The sequence below is a fragment of the Lepisma saccharinum genome, chromosome 15 (genome assembly GCF_977018435.1).
Source record: "Lepisma saccharinum chromosome 15, izLepSacc3.1, whole genome shotgun sequence".
Classification (NCBI taxonomy): domain Eukaryota; kingdom Metazoa; phylum Arthropoda; class Insecta; order Zygentoma; family Lepismatidae; genus Lepisma; species Lepisma saccharinum.
The window spans coordinates 7,732,327-7,751,355 of NC_139243.1; the positions used below are offsets into that span (position 1 = coordinate 7,732,327).

General features: G+C 38.4%; 1 protein-coding gene across 2 annotated transcripts in view; it reads right to left on the minus strand.

Annotated features, from left to right (window-relative positions):
- LOC145999550 (uncharacterized) overlaps positions 1–18,809 on the minus strand; it is a 30,943-nt gene extending 12,134 nt beyond the window's left edge. The window contains exons 1-3 of one of the 2 annotated variants that reach the window (XM_083136553.1): positions 18,702–18,809; positions 6,884–6,988; positions 1,595–1,915 (exon numbers count right to left, since the gene is read on the minus strand). In XM_083136553.1, the coding sequence (XP_082992679.1) occupies positions 1,595–1,915; positions 6,884–6,979 (417 nt within the window). In that variant the 5' untranslated portion in view covers positions 6,980–6,988; positions 18,702–18,809. Of the gene's footprint in view, positions 1–1,594; positions 1,916–6,883; positions 6,989–18,697 lie in introns of both variants that reach the window. The other variant, XM_083136554.1, reaches the window with a different exon arrangement.
- Positions 18,810–19,029: the final 220 nt, after the last annotated feature.

A 19,029-nucleotide genomic window follows, 5' to 3' on the forward strand; every position in this document is an offset into this window, starting at 1 on the left:
AATTGGTGCAGCGTTAGAACGTTCTCCAAACAAACCTCTACGCCGTGTTTCACAGGAGATGGGCGTGTCAAAATCATCAGCACATGCAACCACTAAGGTACAAAAATTAAAACCGTACTCTTATAACACAGGTTAGTGCTCGTTTTGCAATATTTATATAAATGTCTGCATATGTCCATAAAAATAAGTGGGCATTACAGGCCGCAAATGTCAGCATCTCCGTCAGCGCCGCCCGCCACGCTTCTCCCGATCTCTCGGCTGAAGATCGAAATGGACGCACGGTACTACTACAGAATAAATCAGGTGGTTAAAGAGTTAAAGCTTTGGGATGCTAAACACAATGGAGGAGAGGGGGGGAGGTGACTTGGGTTGGCAACATTGTTTACACATGAGGATATTCTCTTCTTGGTTCACATAGCAACAGGTGACTGACTCATTGAATAGGTATGATGTTACTAGCTCTTCATTGGCATAGCAACAGCTTTACGAGCTGCAACTAAGAAAGCTATTTCATGAACCTGGATTATACTGCGCATTATACAAGAGAATTTTTTTTGTCGTTTTACCCATCAAAAACCAGGGTGCGCATTATACATGCATAAATACGGTATTTGTGTGGTTTGCTTTCAGTTTTTCTAGACTTAAGTAATGATCAAACTATTGAGAATATATAGGCAACAACGAAAGCAAACACCAAAATTCATGTGAATGATCTAGAAGGAATTATAAACACATGTAATTTTACTGATTTTGTAATATCATAGCAGCTTTTCGAAAAAAAAAACTGACTGGCATGGGTCAAAGGCCCAGCCGAACTTTAATCCGTGTTGTCTAACAACTCCACGTTCCTCTGGCTCAGAAACACCCCATGAGTTTGCAACCAGGAATAGGAAATGAATTATTTATTTCATTTCCACATAGCCTTTACCAGGCAGTCAGATGCCTTTGAGAAGTGTGGGAGCAGCTTTCACTTTGCTCTGCCTTTGATCTTGTCAATCATCTGTTTCCCAGGAGGGTAGGGGTTTGTGCAGCATTTCTCAGAAAATCTATATGCAGGACTTCTTGTGCTGGCATATCAACCTCTAAAAAGGGGCTCAAAACAATGGTATCGGGGAAAAAAATTCAAACCATAGGCTTAGCCGTAATATTACCTACATTTAAAACAGGGGAATGCAAAAAGAGAGTTTCACTAAATACTGTAGAAACAATTTTTGGGGGGACCAGGCTGCAAAAAACTGAAAATGCAGGAATATGTAAAATTGAGGGAAATTTTAACATTTTGCTATGTTGGGACCATCAAGATTGAATGTATAAAGTGGGAAAATATAAGAAGCACTTTATGGAGGCAAGTCAATCAGGTGATAGCATTTTTGCAAGTTAAATGCTTGTTGCACACTACAGTACTGCACGGGACCATTTTTGTTTGATCATACTAGTTTGAGTCTCCCACAATCAAATGCATAGAATCATTTCAGTGTGACAATAAACAGAAATAATTGTGTAAAAATCCACGATGGTAGTTTCAGCCCACGATCATCTATGCATTCATGTAAGTAAAGAAGGCCATTTTATAACAAAACCGCAAAATTCATACCTGGAATGGTCTGTTCAGAATGGGAGGACCGCTGATCATGGAGGGGGTTGTGGTGGATGACACTGTGCTCGTTGGTGCGGGGGTAGGAGTTGCGGTCTTTGTGGTTGTGGTGGTGCTATTGGGAGTCTCCTCTTCTTCCTCCTCCTCCTCCTCTTCTTCATCCTCCACCTCTTCTTCTTCTTCACTCTCCGCTTTCTCTTTTTCCTTCTTCTCTTTCTTCTTTTCAGTCTTCTCCGGAGACTTCTTCTCAGTTGTCTTTTGTCGTTTCCTATTGCTTATTCGGGCACTTCGAAGGCGACCAGATCGTCTTTTGCCAGAGTCCTTTGAAAAGAAAGATCAAGTGTCAAACTAATATTCAAGGTAAATGAAGGAATGTAAGAATGCACCATTACTAATTGGGCAGTTTCGAGAAAAAAACATGACACCTCAAATAGCAAACAATAACACTAAATTATTTGCTAGCTTCAAGAAAGGAAATATATTTAATACTCGCGTCTTTTCGACATGGCCTTTGGCCACGTCTTGTACGCTCGCATGCGTGACCTTCGGCCACGATGTGAACGCAATCATGTTTTAGATGGAGTTCCTTAATGATCTTAATGACTTTGAAAATGTCTGCATGTTGTATTGGATGATGGGGAACATGTGTACAAGTTCACTCATTTGAAAAGTTTAGAAAGTAACTATGTATGTATGGGCTCTAATAAGGTGCAAATATTCAAAATAATATTGTTTATTTTCTTAATAATGAACTGAGTAAGTAATAACAGTTCCAAGATAAGTAGTTGGATGTTTTGCATCAACGAATTGAATAGAGACTAAATTGAAAATGCAATATTTAAGTTCTTTTGTCATTTTTTACATTTTTGAACGTAATTGGATAATAACTGTTTTCCGTCATTCCCCTCAAATTCCTAGCTTGCCTCTGTAATAAATTCTAATTCTCGTACTTTGAAATTCGGAAAGTCTAGCATAATTCCCTTACAGTAGATTCCGGGGTGAAAAAAAACTTTCTTTAAGTTCCCTAGCAACGTCCGTTTCCATGGACAACAGGCACGGCAAGCTCTAAGGAATTGCATGTCTTTATACCCCCTAAACATTTAGTTAAAGCAAACACGATGTAGATATTTACGCATAGAGTATAACAATATATACGTAATTGTATCTGGGCTGAATCTTCTTATGTAGATGTCACCCTTGTTTCAGGCACCATTTCAAAACCACGAGTTCATTCATCTGTGTGCTATTGATCTGTGAGAAATATAATGTATCTTGACAATTAACAATTGAAGGAAACAATGTGCGCTGCAAAAAAAGCCCATGGCAACGGTTGCTAAGGACGTGAGAAAAGGGCATCTTCACCCTTAAGGAAGGGCCAATTGAGCGATTTTTTAATTTTCTCGGTCTTTTGGGACAATTTCATGGGTGGTCGTAATTGGGTGTTTTTCACTTCCAGGTCTTCCTTCATGGAGAACATTTATGTCAGTGAGTCAGTCAGTGGTGGGATTTGGGCTATATATATATTGGATTAAGGCTCTGAAATTCACGACCTAAAAAATGTCAATGACCTGTAGAATAGCCTTAAAATTATAAGCTATGACCTAAAAATCTATATTTTTTTTTTACTGAAAATGAAAGCTTGATATTTTCATAAATTACAAGGGAGTAGAATAATTTGATAAAACCAGTTGGATGGTGGTTTAAACTAGTGAAGCAACGGCATAAAAGCAATTAAGTGCCAAGTTCTCTATTTTTACTACAAAGTTACAAAAAAATTAATCACAATATTATTCTGTATGTCATTCATCTTTCAAAGTGAACCTTCCACGATACAATAGTAGAGTTGGCCAGGATCTGAAAAGACTTGTGGTTCATGCACACCATATATATTTTTATAAATATTGTGACTAATTTTACTATAAAACTACAGATTAAAGCAATAAGAGGCCACAAAGGGAAACTCAAAAGTAGGCTTCATTCAAAGTATTTTAAGTCTGCTGGAGGAAAAATAAATTTACCGCAATAAATTATTTATTGCATTGCTGAACATTTCAGTTAAAATAATAAGTGCACTTTTCCACTGACCCTAAGAGCGAACTTGCTACGCAAGGTATGCTAGCAAATGCATTTAAAATTCACGAAATGAGGGAGAAGGAAAAATCTTCAAAAATGTAAAGTAAAAAAAGTAAAGTGTTCCCCTGTGGTTAGCACCACGCCATGAAGGCATATAGGGGGTGTGAGGGTAACGCCCCACACTTTCTTGATCCGGTCGTGAGTGGGGGTGATGTGATCAGCACCATGCCCCTGACTGCCTTTACCCCCCAGGTTTCCCCAGGTACCCATATTATTCGACGCTCGGTGGGTGCCGGGGCCGCTTCCATCGTTAGAAAAGTTGTTCCCGGATTTGAACCGGCCGGGGATCGAATCAGAGACCTTTAGCATGGTAGTCAGACGCGTTACCGACTGAGCCACCGAGGCCTTCAAAAATTTAAAATATGCAATAATAATGGCAAATAGTACTGAAAAAGGACCAAAAAGCCAAAAAATGAAAATTATGTTTTCAAGGCTCAGAAAGAAAGATGATTAGTCATCAAATTCCAAGCAGGGGCATAGCAAGGGAAGGGCGACCTCCCGAGGCAACGTGTCCCATGAGGCTGATATGAAAAATATAATAAATAGAATTGAGAAAAAAATATATTAAACATTCTGTTTTTAAATTCTAGTTAAACGTAATTTGAATGAATACGTCAAATCAGGGGCAGGCTAGTACAAAACCTAAGCAAGGAAAAAATTATATTTCTCATGTCAAAGATTTACGCAAAAATTCACAATAACTTGTTTGGACATTCTTACACATTTAATATTATTTACATAAAAAGCACTGTCTTGTGTTTTCTTATTTATCTTGACCTTGCAATCCCGATTTTAATAAGTTAACAATAAAGCACCTCCAACTGCCACAAAGCAAGTGTGATGTAAGGCATTTAAATGCTTGCATTGTTTCTTTCCTTCCTATAGAGCAGGCCCGTGCCCAGCATTTTTTTGAGGAGGTGGGGGCAGCTCCAAAAATGTAGAACAAAGGGAAGACTCGAAATGCTGTTCGATTGATTGAGTTAGGTTATTTAATTCAATTTTCTGACACTTTTGGATAACTGCGACGTTGAATGTGAGTGATGTGAAATTCTTAAAGGGACATCCATGCCCAGCTCGGGATTCGAAACCGGGGTGCATGGCACTGCAGCATCACGGTGGTCGGGAAAAAGCTGTTGGGAGTATTAGATGTGATCACCAATGTTATGGTAGTATTGTGGCTAGTGTTAAGTGTACACCCAACGGCAAAAGTAATATGTCCATTACTATTTTCATTCAGTCTTCCACAGTGATAACATGTTGAAATAAAAAGGTCACTAAGCAGATTTCAACATCAGCTTTGCATCCCTTACAACAAAACACAATGTACAGTAAAAACAGAATTGTAAAAATGAACAATTTCTCTGATATTGGCAGTACAAGGTTACAATGTTGTGGTCCAAAGTAACTGGAAACAAACAAACTCACCAAAACACCCCACACACACACAATGAGCAACACAGTCGGTTACAGACAAAGGTTGTCAAATGGCGTACAGCTTGGTGCTTATTGTTAACATTCTATTCTCAGAAGTATTCGCATTGTACTATCTTTGGCAAATTAACATTATTTTCATTTCTTTAAAAAAATTCTTATACCAGCACCATTGAACAGCCATGATAATTATGTGGTTAGAGAATAATATATTTATAAATTACATGATATGTATTAGCAATGACTACTAAAATGAAGAACATGTGTCTAAATGAGTTTAACAAAATTAAAAAAAACTTTTGGAAACAAGATGAAAAATTTGAGAGATTAAAAAGAATGGACTGCCCCAACTAAATCAGGATGTCTTGTAGACCTGCATCCATGTTATAAAACAAAACTTACTCAACGTTGCAGACTGCAGGCTTCTGGAGGCCTGGCTCTTCCCCCAAAAAAAACATTTATATGCAAGGACTAAATCGAAATTCTTGAACAATCTGAATAATCGTCAATGATATTTCCTTAGGTATTTATATCTCCAAGTTCAAGAGGAGAAGTCATGGTCCCCTTGGTCCCTCCGCTGGGTACCGGCCTGTCCTACAGCTTCAGATTTCAGGTCCCAGAAAACAGCGTGCGAGATAAATTATTAAATATCATTATCATCAGTAATTTATTATCATTATTTAAATATAAAAATTGCTGGCGGATCCCTGAAGATTTTATATGGATTCACATTCAGATTTCAAATTTAAAGACTGGATGGGGGCCTCGCACTCTAATCTCGCCCAGGGCCTTGCGATATGTTGCTACGCCACTGCTTCCAAGACCTAATTACACTCGTGCATGCACAGTTGTTTATTACTATTGTTGAAACTAGATCTACGAAATTTAATTTCCTTCCATCTTTGAATCTTACCTCACATGCTCACTTTCAACATATTTATGGCAAATGTTCACCAGGACAACAGCTGAAATGTGTAATCGAAGAAAATTCACAAGTTAACTTTGACCTCAGATAAAATTTAGTGACTAATCAATGCAATGATAAACTTTCATACAATCAGCATTTTTTTGCTAAGACTGGAGAGGGTAAATGGGCATGGGTTCATTCACAAAAATTCTTGCAGTTTGAATATCACATAAAAATGTGACACAGAAGCACACATGTTAAGACCTAACCCCAGAAGAATTTTGTCTTATCCCTTTAAACCAAAATAGTGAATAGTGCAGTTTCGTGAAGTTCAATTATTCCAATTGGCACTAGAACAGAAATAAGAAAATTTGTTCTGTTGCAGGTATGTTCCCATTACTTATTCAAAACATCTTGCTATTGATATGCCAATAAGGACAAATACAGTGACAAGACAACCACAAATTGGATACAGCAGAATAGGCATTTTCCAGTCCAGCCCATTAATAAAATCAGTTCTGCACAAGTGCATTAAACAGACCAAGATGACAAAGAAACTGCTTAGTCAATGTGACAAGGGTTGCTCATTTCTTGAGTATGACCATCACATGCCACTTTGATCCAAGAGCTTGCAACAGTTGTCTTTTTGATAGGTGAGCACCTGTCATTCCAAGTGACGGGACAAATGCCCTGACGATTTTAAAAGTTAAATATCAAAGTTAGGATTGCATAATTTCAGAATCACTAATACAATCAGCTACAAGAGCAACTAAATTTTAAAAAAATTGCAGAAATAAATAGAATAGAAGTGTACTAACTTCTTCCGTAGGATTCCATGCTGGGTCATCCGAAGAATCTTGCAACTCGTCTGGTTCATCAGGATCGGAGTCTGATTCCCTGTACTTCTTTTTCATGTTTGTTGCCTGGCGAGAGAAATAAGTTAGTAGAAATTTATACGCTAAAAAGACAACTTTACATGCAGATTTTATATCACATTCTCCTATACACCAAATATAATGTGCAACATATGTACACAATTTAGTATAATTATGTCAGTGATGGAAGGACACATTCCACCTATATGTAATCTTGTACTTTTAGTAGGGATGATCATGAAAGTCGCAAAGTTTTCAAGTTACAAAGTACCTATATGCAAGAAATAAATAATCTGAATAGTAACTTGAACAATTACTGCTTAGTTGAAAATATTTATTTTGCAATATCTTGGGCGCAAGAAAACTAAGGTTCCCGTACTTATCACAGCTGCAAGTGCACCAATATCAGGGCTGTTGGCTGAAAAATAATTACCAGCTCAAGCCTAAAATAAAGTTAATTCTAATTTCACACACAGCAACAAACAAGTAATATAGCCCTGTAGCTAGAATGTAACATCAGTGTCAGCCACCATCTACATGTGTGCCATGAAGTTCTTTCCTGGTATTCAGGTGACTAAAAACTCTAGGGTGCAAGAGCATAACATGCAAGAAGACTTTCATCTAACTTCTTGACAAATGAGATATTGAAAACAAACCACCACACGAATGATTGATTTGCTTTATTTTACTTTGCCTTTTTGTGCCACTTTTGGCTAATTTGTGAAGATGAGATGAGTGATGATATGATGGACACTTGCAAACAACCATGCCCAGGATGGGATACGAACCCGGGATCCCTGGTGATGTGCTAACCACTCTGCCACGTGGGCCGGCAAACCAGCACGTGAGAACCGCTGATCCATAACCTAGACCAGTACCACGCACCAGCATTTATCATGTCCTGTATACAGAACTAACAACACATTAAGAATAAATCAATAGGTATTTTTAGGGTAAAAATTTACTATCCTTCAGACACCTCTAATTTTTTCGTTTCGTCAATTTTTGACATTTGTACTTACGTATCTGCTTCACGGAACATTCCTGAAGGTCCTGAAGGTGTATTGACATTGTTTTGATGAAAGTAAGAGCAATTTTTTACATTACAACATTAGAAGTACGTCTTTCTGGTAGGCCTTTTCACTTGCCCGAGACACAATATAGCGAGTACACATTCCTACATAATCGTGCGTCGTGCTTGTCTTGTCAAATTTTTGACATTCGTACTTACATATCTCCTTCGCGGAACATTCCTGAAGGTGTATTGACGTTTTGATGAAAACAAGAGCAATTTTTCACATTACCAGTACTTCTTTCTCCTAGCCTTTCTGCTTGCTTCACACACAATATGGCGCGTACACCTTCCTACATAATGACGCGTCGGGCTTGTCTTGATTTTCAATTGTTATGCAGCGTTTGAACCTTCAGAACCCAAGAAATGCCTATGAACAAAGTTCATCAGATCTATTTCTTTAATTTTTTTTCATTCTTTTATGAAGAAAATTGTAATCTTTCATGGTGCTATCCATCCTGGAATAAGTGGGAAACATCTAGAAATTGCAAAATAAGCCATAATAAGGCATTAGTTTTCGGAACTGAAACTGTCTATTTTCACAAATTTTTTTGTTTCACAACCAAATATATATATTCCTGATACTACCACAACACCAAATTTTAAGAGTTTCCTAATCTAAATGAACTAACCTAACCACGAGCCAATGGTTCGTGGGGCTAGCGCCAATGGTTCGCAATTATTTCCAATTTCTAGATCCTGATACTAACACAACACCAAATTTTAACTATGTTTCCTAACCTAACCACGCGCCAATGGTTCGTGGGGCTAGTGCCAATGGTTCGCAATTATTTCCAATTTCTAGATCCTGATAATAACACGACACCAAATTTTAACTATGTTTGCCTAACCTAACCGAACTAACCTAACCACGTGCCAATGGTTCGTGCGGCTAGCGACATGCCATCCTTCTAACTCTCGTTGCAAATGCAGACAGTTTGAAACACTGGATACCCAACGAACATGAACAAAACACAATCACAACGAGTGATGCATGAAGAAAACTACGTGTGATGGTGTACAAAGGTGTACGTGCCAAACGCTATTCTCAGTCGGAGAATTAATTTTCAACGAACAACATGAATTTCAGCTATGAAACATTCTTCCCACATCACACAAAAACAACTTCCCGATGTTCGACAATGCTACAGGAACTTATTACAGTAAGTGGTGTCTTCTGTAAAAATAAATGTGTCCGAAGGATAGTAAACTAGTACCGAAAATGATATCAACGGGAAGAGAGCAGTTTGAAGAAGTGATTGCCCAGCAGAAAAGTCGAAACTCCCATTTGATTAGCCGTAACTTGATGTTGAAGTTCATTGCGCATAAGGGATACATTGGATTCCGAAAATTCTTATTCATTTTTACAGGTCGTATCTAGCTTAATAATTAACTTTGGAAAATGCTTCGACCTGCCACATGTGGAGAAATTCATACTCTTGTACTCCCACGTTTTTCTTCAGTAGCATTGCCCATTCCGACGATATTCAAATAAATGCACACAGTCCGTAACTGAATCTCCTCGCCTTAAATGGAAGAATTGGAGAAACAAACGGAAAATATTAACGGAAAGACCTGGCATGGAGGAGCCCATCTAGTTGGTTGCACGGTGCAATACCAGGTTGTCACCTTCATCGATTTGGTGTCTGCACCGTTGCACTAAGTCTTGATCAGAGCAGCATGTGGTGTATGCTAACAAAAGGAATGTAGGCAGGCATTTGTTGGAACTTCTGAACGTTAACACTGCTATTCATCTACTTTGTTGAACGTCATTCCCTTGCACCCACCTGGCACTGTGATACACCTGCACTGTCAAAAAATGCAGCAAACTATCATATCAAACATATACAAGGGTTGGATAAAAAGTAATGGCAACACTGCTGTCCCGTGAAAGGGGTGAGTCACAGCGCCACAAGCGTTTCGTGGCTGATAAAGGAATGTCAGACGGGGAAGTATAGTGAGTGCGAGCGATTGTATGTTATTCAGTCAAAAACAGTGCAGTGCTCTGAAGCAGAGGACGAGAGTGCAAGCGCCCTAACAATATGTTTAGGCAAGAACAACATCTCTCAGGCAGACGGTCAATGCAGCCTACTTCTGCACCTTCTTGCAACACCACCTTCGTCTCGCATTAAGAAGGAAGCGACGGCACGGTGTCCCATCATCCGCCGTATTCACCGGTTTGAGACCGTGTGATTACGACCGTTTTGCCAAAATGAACGAACCACTGGGCGGGAAGAACTACGACACGCGCGAAGCCATCATACGTGCTATAGGGCGGTCACTGCGGGACATCGACAGATGGACACGCTGACTGTGTACGACGCCTTCCATACGTGTGACAGAAGGTCGTAGAGATGAGGGGCGATTACTTTGAAGGAATGTAACACGTGATCCTCTGCCAATACAGTCAAGTACCAATTATACCAGTGTTGCCATTACTTTTTATCCAACCCTTGTATTTTATCATTCACTAAAACACTCAAAATCCATAATGTTTGTCAAGGTGCAATTTGTTAAATATAATAATTACCATCATTACCAACCAATTGTACACTGTCACTGGCATGAGTGTCTCGAATGAGACATTTAATGAAGGTGCCTGATAAGCCCACAAAGTGCATTTTGCCTCCTCATTACATTATACTTGTGTTTTTAATGATCAAAATTAATACAGAAATACTGGGAACATCCTAGGGAACAATGTAGATTATTTTCAAACAGTTGAAAAATCTAAAAAGTAGATGTAGAGGGCCTGCAAGTCCTCTTCCCCTCTCCCCTCAGTAAGCTAGGGTTAAAATTGTACCTGAACCACTATACCTAGTCTTACCATAAATACTGTCCCAAAGTTGTAAGTAAATAGACACAAAATGGTGAGAGATATTGTAATATCAGAATAACATGAGGTGCATGGATGCATTATGAACCAAAATCACAAATAATTATTCGAAATGGCCACCTTTAGCACTGACACACTTACGAAGTCTTCGTGGCCACTCATCAATGGAATTACGCAACACATCAAGTGGAAACTCCGCAGCTGCCTTCTGAAGAGACCGCTTTAAACTGTCAATATTGGGATGTCTCTTCTTGCAAGCCATCTCCTGAAGCTTGGACCACAATTTGTATTCCAAAGGGTTTAAGTCTGGACTGGCAGAGGGCCAATCTGACGTGGAAATGAAGTCAGGAAAACTTGCCTCCAACCAGTGCTGGGTGGTGCGTGCTTTGTGTGCTGGGGCTGAGTCCTGCTGGAAGCTCCAGTTCTCTCCATGGAAGATGGTGTCGGTAAGATTCTTGCATAGTTTCTCAAGCACTGTCTGCTGGTACACTTTAGCTGATGTTTTTACCCCCTTTTCACAGAAATGGAGCGTGCCCTCATAGCAAATGTTCCAGACTTCATTTCCACTTAAGATTGGCCTTCTGCAAGTCCAGACCTATACCCTTTGGACTACAAATTGTGGTCCAAGCTTCAGGAGATGGCTTGGAAGAAGAGACATCCCAATATTGAAAGTTTAAAGCGGTCGGTCTCTTCTGAAGGCAGTTGCTCATTTTCCAGTCGATGTGTTGCGTAATTCAATTGATGCGTGGCCACGAAGACTTCAGAAGTGTGTCAGTGCTAAAGGTGGCCATTTCGAATAATTATTTGTGATTTTGGTTCATAATGCATCCATGCACCTCATGTTATTCTGATATTACAATATCTCTCACCATTTTGTGTCTATTTACTTACAACTTTGGGACAGTATTTATGGTAAGACTAGGTACAATGTGTGTCAACTGGGATCTGCTGCCTCTAGGCTGCTACACCATTTTTTTAGCTAGTTGTAGAACATGTTACTACATACCTGTAAACTCATAACTAACTTCAAGTGCAATAGGTTAGCTGTAATTGGTAAAAAGCCAAAATTTCTGGTTATTTTCCAAAAAAGACAGCTTTTTATCGAAAAAACATTCATTCAAAAAAAGCCAGCTTTTTGCAACTCTAGGCAATGTTACAGCAAAAAATCAGTTGTCAGGCTGAAATTTTTAGTCGTCATGGCAACTGGGATTTTTCAAGCCCTACTCCTGATGTTTACATTGAACACCCATGAGAAGTCTAAAATAAAAGGCCGCAACTATTTTCACCACATGGTGAGAATAGCATTATGGCTATTTTCACCAGCTGCAGAGAACAGCGTAAGTGGCTATTTTAACCAGCAACATAATTATCTGAATCATACCATAACATTGTATTTTATCTTAGATTATTATATTCATCATTGTTGAACTTACTGCTAAGAAGTTATTTTAAATTAAAAATGGATGTGACTGCTTCTATCACCAAGTAGCAAAAATAGTAGAAAGTACATGATCAGGTGTTGGGGAAGTATTTTCCGAAGTAATTTTAATGCTGATAGCCTAAACCTCTCAACGAAAGCATTTAGTAATGTAATACCCCTCATAACGTTAGCAGAACCAGTCCACATCAGAACACCGTGAGGTACTTTCCCAACTCCATGGCATATAGATAAAAAAAAAAGTCTCCTGCACGAAAATAAATGCACACTGACGTAAGCTTCGTACGTATCAACTAAAGAATACACACATCCATGTAGCAGGCCAGGCCAGATCATGCACATGCAGTTTAAAATCTAAAGTAAATAGCTCAAAAGCTAGCGGTAACACTTTACTATACCAGAGACGGATTTCTTCAAATTTACAGGAGAAAGTACTTACACAAATCATTTTCTGTAGCGTTGTTGACGTTCGGGAATGTAGTTTTGATCCATTTTAATGCGAATGCATGTGGTTTTTTACGAAAATCTATTTCAGACGCGCTATTGCGCTGCCGCCATTTGCTTTCTGCATGTCATCGAGAAAAACTGATGTCCGTATATGCTAAATTGAACGAAAGGAGTGCTAATGGAACCTAACCTAGTAGGCATACCTCGTCCCTGTGATGGTTCGTGGGGCCATTGTGAATTTTTGAGCTAACGTCAATGATTTTTGTGGCTAACATCAATGGTTTTTGGGGCTAACATCAATGGTTTAATAATTACTCTTTATGTCAAAAATTCAACTTTTCTTGGTTAAAAAATTTCGTGAAATGTTTAATTTTTCTTTTAAATTTAGGTATTTTTCATTAGAAATTCATTATTTCACCTAAAGAAATGTTCCGCAATGTAGAATAGGGTAACAGTTTCATGCATCGGAGACACATTTAAATCGGATATTTTGTCTTTCTCGTGGTTTGTACTTACCAATTATGTATTGCGGAACATAGTGGAAGGTGCCAATATGCTTTTTGCACGAAAACAAACACTTTTTCTGCTAAAATAAACCATTTTCCTTAATGCTACGGAAAGCACGTCACGGTGCGATATCGCTTGCTTTGCGAATTGTAACGCTTCTTTTGTTTTCGAATATCAATGTTTCCAACTCTATTGTGCATGAAAGTTGTAAAAAACCGGGGATCAAAAACCATGCACGGGTAGCCCCACAAACCATTGACGTTAGCCCCACAAACCATTGACGTTAGCCCCAAAAACCATCCACGGGTAGCCCCACGAACCATTCACACGAGGTTAGGTTAGGTTCCATTAGCACCCATTTCACCCCTAAATTCATCGAAAAACCATTTTCCTTTCTCGAAGAAGAAAAAAATTGCGCGTTTGGAAACCCTGATTCCACTAGCGAGATCGCGTGACTTCCGACGCTAGAGCCATCTGCAGGTACATCTTGGAAACAACGGCATGATGTCGATTTTCACAAAATTCGCAATATTATTACATGAAAAGTGATTATTTATTGTTCTGCTGCATTGTAGGATGAAGTTTTAGGAAGAATATATATCGACGGAGGTTGTAAACCTTGGAGAAACTCATTTCCGTAAGTAGTTTCTTGTGTAAAATTGAAGAAATGTGTCTCCGATGCATGAAACTGTTACCTAGAATAGAATGTAAGCAATGTAAAAAATTGCGAAATAAATCATTGATAGGTGTGTACCGGGATAGTAAAGTAGTAAGTACCAAGCTAGCCACCGGCGTGCCCAGGGGGGGTTGGTGGGGGTTAAACCCCCCCCCCCCCATTGGTTTCGTCATTTAAAAAAATTCAAAGCAGAAATACATTTTATTTCATAAATTGCCAATATTGTAAAATGTTTACATTTGGCAATGAGAAATGTATTGCTTCTTCAATTACTTTTGATAATATTGGAGTTGAGTTACAGCAATGCACAGGCATTCATTCATTCCTTAGTCACTGAAAAGGAAAGAGAATTTCCTTCTCAGTATGGTCAAGAAAAGAGCCGTACCCCTTGGAATGCGAACTGAAGGAATCCCTCCTCCCCTTTCTTTCACCCACGATGACCCTCTTAGGAGAATGACCGTCCCTTTCCTGTTACGACAGTGCTGCTAACTTCCCATTTCTTTCTTTCCCCTTCTTATACCATTTATACCAGCAGAGCAAAGTTCTGTGAGATTTGAATCACTACAATTAGTAGGCAAAGTAAGTCAAAATCTTATTTCGCACCTGGATGCATATTTATTTCAAAATATCAATAATTATAATAATAATAATAATTGTTGCAGGCAGTAGCGAGGCATGGTTTTACGAAGTAGGCAATCGATGTTTTGTACAATAGCATGCCGGGAGGAAGGGAGGGATGCGTTATATAGCGCAACTGGCCCAGTCAGTTTCATAAACAAAATAAAAGCAATTAATATGCCAAAATATTATACGTTTTACTCTTGTGCTCTTTACAAATTAGATATTTTTTTCGCAACCAATTTCCAGCCTTCAGTTTATTGAATTTTCTTGTAACATGTGTGAAAGATCTCGCTTGAATTTGTGCGTAAATAATTTAGCAGTTGCCAACACTACTGACACTGACACTACTGGTTGCTGTCAACACTGGTGACGTAATTTGAGCTGGACCAAGATGGATGCATGGTTCAGACATTCGACCGCCCGGTATCTTTCTCCCAAGTCCTGGTGTTCACTGGGGTTGCAGCGAGTTGCAGTCTGCAAGGTAGCAAGTCGAAGTGGTCGTGTTGTGTGTTACGTTTCTGCATGTGTAATAGATTTTTGACGTGGAACTAAAGATGGATAGAAAAAAGAGGAGAAATACATTATTAGATTATTTCAAAAAGAAACAAAAAATGGAAGTTGAAGCTTCACCTTCCACAAATAGAACGTCAGAAAAGGTCGATTTAAGTTAAGAGGAATTCCATCCGAATTGCGAGAGTGAAACGTGCGAACTTTCAGACTCTTGATATTCAACAAGAAGGCATAACAGAAGATATTGCAAACCTTGTTGCAAAATTATGTCAAGGAACTGTCGAGGTAAGTGCCGTTCATTATTTGATAGCAGATATATCCATAGGCGGATTTAGAATTGTTTTTCTGGGAGGGCACAGCATGTGCTGTAAGCATACAATCGTGTGTGTGCAGGGGAGGGGTGTGCCCGAGTGTGTATGTCTGGAAGACGTGTGTAGGATGTCACCCTATATCACCAATAAACTTTCGCAGGGCTAGAGAACATTATGATGAACAAGTTTCCTCAATGATTTCGGGGGCCTCACCGATGGTGGTGTAATCAAAGAGGTCCTGGGTTTGACCCCCTGTGAAGGTGCATTGCACAGTGGTACGTATCCCGATTTAAACTTTAAGACCAGTCCCGATTAACGTATCTGAATATAAAATGGACTTTAAAATCATTTACTTTTTGTTTTGTTCACAAACCCTCGAAAAACTATATTACCTATCTTATAGATCCACCAAGGTATTTGAAACCCTGGCGTCGGAGCAGTGGCACTAATGTCTCTAGTGTATATGTATGCAACCACATTATAAAATCACGGTTGGCACGGACAGTTTTATTATTTTGTAGGAAAGGGATAAAGTTTGTATTACGACACGGGATAGACAAGATAGGCATCCTATTAACTGTAAATATTCCTTACAAATCTTCTGAATGTTTCTCTTGTACAAACGCAACAAATACAATAAGTAATATACGTGTGCAGTAATAAATTCATTTTCTGAAAGCATCTTTTCTGGCATCAGTGGTCGAAGTAGGGGATGCTGCCTTCAGTTAAGAAAGTTTCACAAATCATACCCCCAATTAGAATAATTTTCATATTGAGCATCCTCCACCTACTGTATTGTCTCCATGTTGATCCATACAAGGATGTACCCCCTCGTATTTCCAAAATCGATCAAACATCCCCTCCCTTTTCGGCTACGAATTTGCATTTCGAGCACTGTCTGGCAAGATTTTGTCGGGCTCAGTGACAGATCCTGTGGTGCGGTACTGGGCTTCGGAGCGGAAGGGGGGAGTGGCCCCTTCAACAGTTGGTTTCGCAGTTCCATAACGTTAACATTATACAAAATTCCTCTCCATAGACCTAATATGAAAATGAATATGACACATTAATGACACTGTAGTAGAAAATGTTAATTACTGAAGCGGTTCGTATTTGTTTGTCGACTGTCAAACAAATGTTTTGACCAATAATATAATAATACAATGCCAAAAATGTACACAATATTTAGCAAAACCATCTCCACAACAAGTACAATGTTGATTGAATTGATATTTTAAATCCACTTTATGCACAGTAAGGCTAATCGGGACTGGGCCTAAAGTTTAAAGTGAGATCCGAACCACTATTAGCCTCCACCGGGTATTGAACCCGGGACACCTTGATTACAAGGCGACGACGCTCACCCTGAAATGAAACTGTGGTATCGTCATCTTGCAGCAATGCAAAGACGTCTAGTAAATGCTCTTGAAGCAATTGATATGTGCAGTGAAGTAATATTTCCCTGGGTAAACACACGTTTGCTCATATTATGTACAATCCCAGTAACAACAACATCAAATGAGAAATCATTCTCAACTTTGAGGCACTTGAAGACCTATCTTCGAAATACCATTTGCGAAGAAAGATTAAATGGGTTAGCTGCTCTGAACATTCACCGTGATATAAAAGTTACTTGTGACGACATACTGTCAGAACTCGCACAGAAACCTCGATGCCTAAATTTCAGAATTTAAATTGTTGAACTGTGGTACCTTATTTATTACTGTCTTTAAGACATCAAGTAGTCTTAATCTCTTTAATGTTGTTACAATGTTGAGTGCACATACTTTTTGTTTAAAAATTATATTTGAGCAATTAAATATAAAATATTAATAATTTGGAAATATTCAAGCAGGTGCTTTTATATGATGCAATAAAAACATGAAGCATCCATAGCAAATACATTGATTGCGTTCATTGGGGGTAAAATCCAAGTATATTAATTATCTAATTTATTACAAGAAATTTGACCTGTGAACTGGAAAATGTGTTAGATTCATAACCCCCCCCCCTTACGAAAATCCTGGGCACGCGCCTGAAGCTAGCTTCACCACCTTATGAAAAGTCAAACAATGAAGCATTATTTGTTTCTCTCCTGTGCTTAAAAATAAGCAATCTGACACAGAAGTCAGATAGAGGAAAAAAGTATGAACCTTATAGTCACCTACCAAAGTAGGATGAACATAGCACCCAAAACAACTTCCCACAACAGCAGCTATAATTTCAGGTAGTTAGGTTTAGTACTGATAGTTATTTTCGACGTGTTCTTTTGTTATTTTAGTGTGCATACACCAACAGTTTTTACTTACAAAAAGCGGCGAAAATACTCCAAAATTGCATGTTTTAACTTACTAGGACCATTGAGATCAAATATCTCCGTTATTTGTTCTTTCCTAACGCTGTAACCACTTTTACATTACGTAAAGCATTGAAAACTGTAGATTAAAACAAATTCGACGTAATTCTCGAGGGGGTACAGTAGGTAAACGCCCCCATTGACCTTCCCACATACAGGTATTTAATTGTTCTTTGAATGGAAGTTCGTTGCACCCACGGATTTAACAACGACCTCAGTAACTAAATTTAAAAAGTACAAAAAATGTAATTTTGAAATCCGAACTCCTGTATTTCACATAACGTTCTTCGACTGCCAAGGACATTGAAATAAAGTGTTAACACGTGGTGAAAGTGAGACCTTTAACATTTCTTATAACTTACCTTCTGGTACATACCGGATAATGTTAAGTACAGTGCATAAATTCCACCGGCATAATCGAAAGAATTCTTCCTAACATGAACGTTTTACCTGTTACTTGAAACATTTACAAGAACAAGATGGAAACCCTGAACCGGCATTGCAGCAGCAATATCTACCTTTATAATAATTTACAGAGCTGTCCAACCTATCACAAAACAACTTCTTACATAAATCAAAACATATTGAAATACTAATAGCAAATAATAAAACTTAATCAAATAACTCCCAGTTTAACTGCACTAGAAATTAGGTAATGCTTAACGTGCACTTCATTCAAAGCTTACCGCGGAAAATTAAAAAAAAAGTTTTCGTAGTAAAGAAAATATACCAATACTTGCTACAGATATTTTACGAATCACCACAAACACGCAATTTATAGGAACAACGTTCAATTGTTGCACAGAAGTACTTCTTATAGTCTACCGATTTAAAATAACGGACATTGGTACATAAAATGAGCGTCCAATACAATTAAGCATTATGCTAAATATGTACACAAAAATATGCAAAATAAATCTACATAATGTATTCAACGTGCTCAATTGAACCGGATTAAATTACAGATTCAAAGCAATGAAACGTACTTACTTATTTCTAACTGTAAACTATAAAGAACTTGATGCTCAGCACCTTCTGCACGCTAGCTAGTCAGAGCGCCAAAAAAAGAAAGCAAAAGCATTCACCGGTACAATGAATCATCCGCGCGAAGAAAGTAGTCCTTCATTAATATTTAAACTGTAATGTATAATACAAAAAATAACGCTGAAAAAGTAATTTTTGGTATTTAGGATCATAATATATACGTTATTATGATTTGTTTTACATATTTAACAATAAACATAACACACGTGCTTTCAAATAGGATCGATAACTACACTGTGTTATGTGAAGTCCTTGTACAAAATCTCGTAGGCGA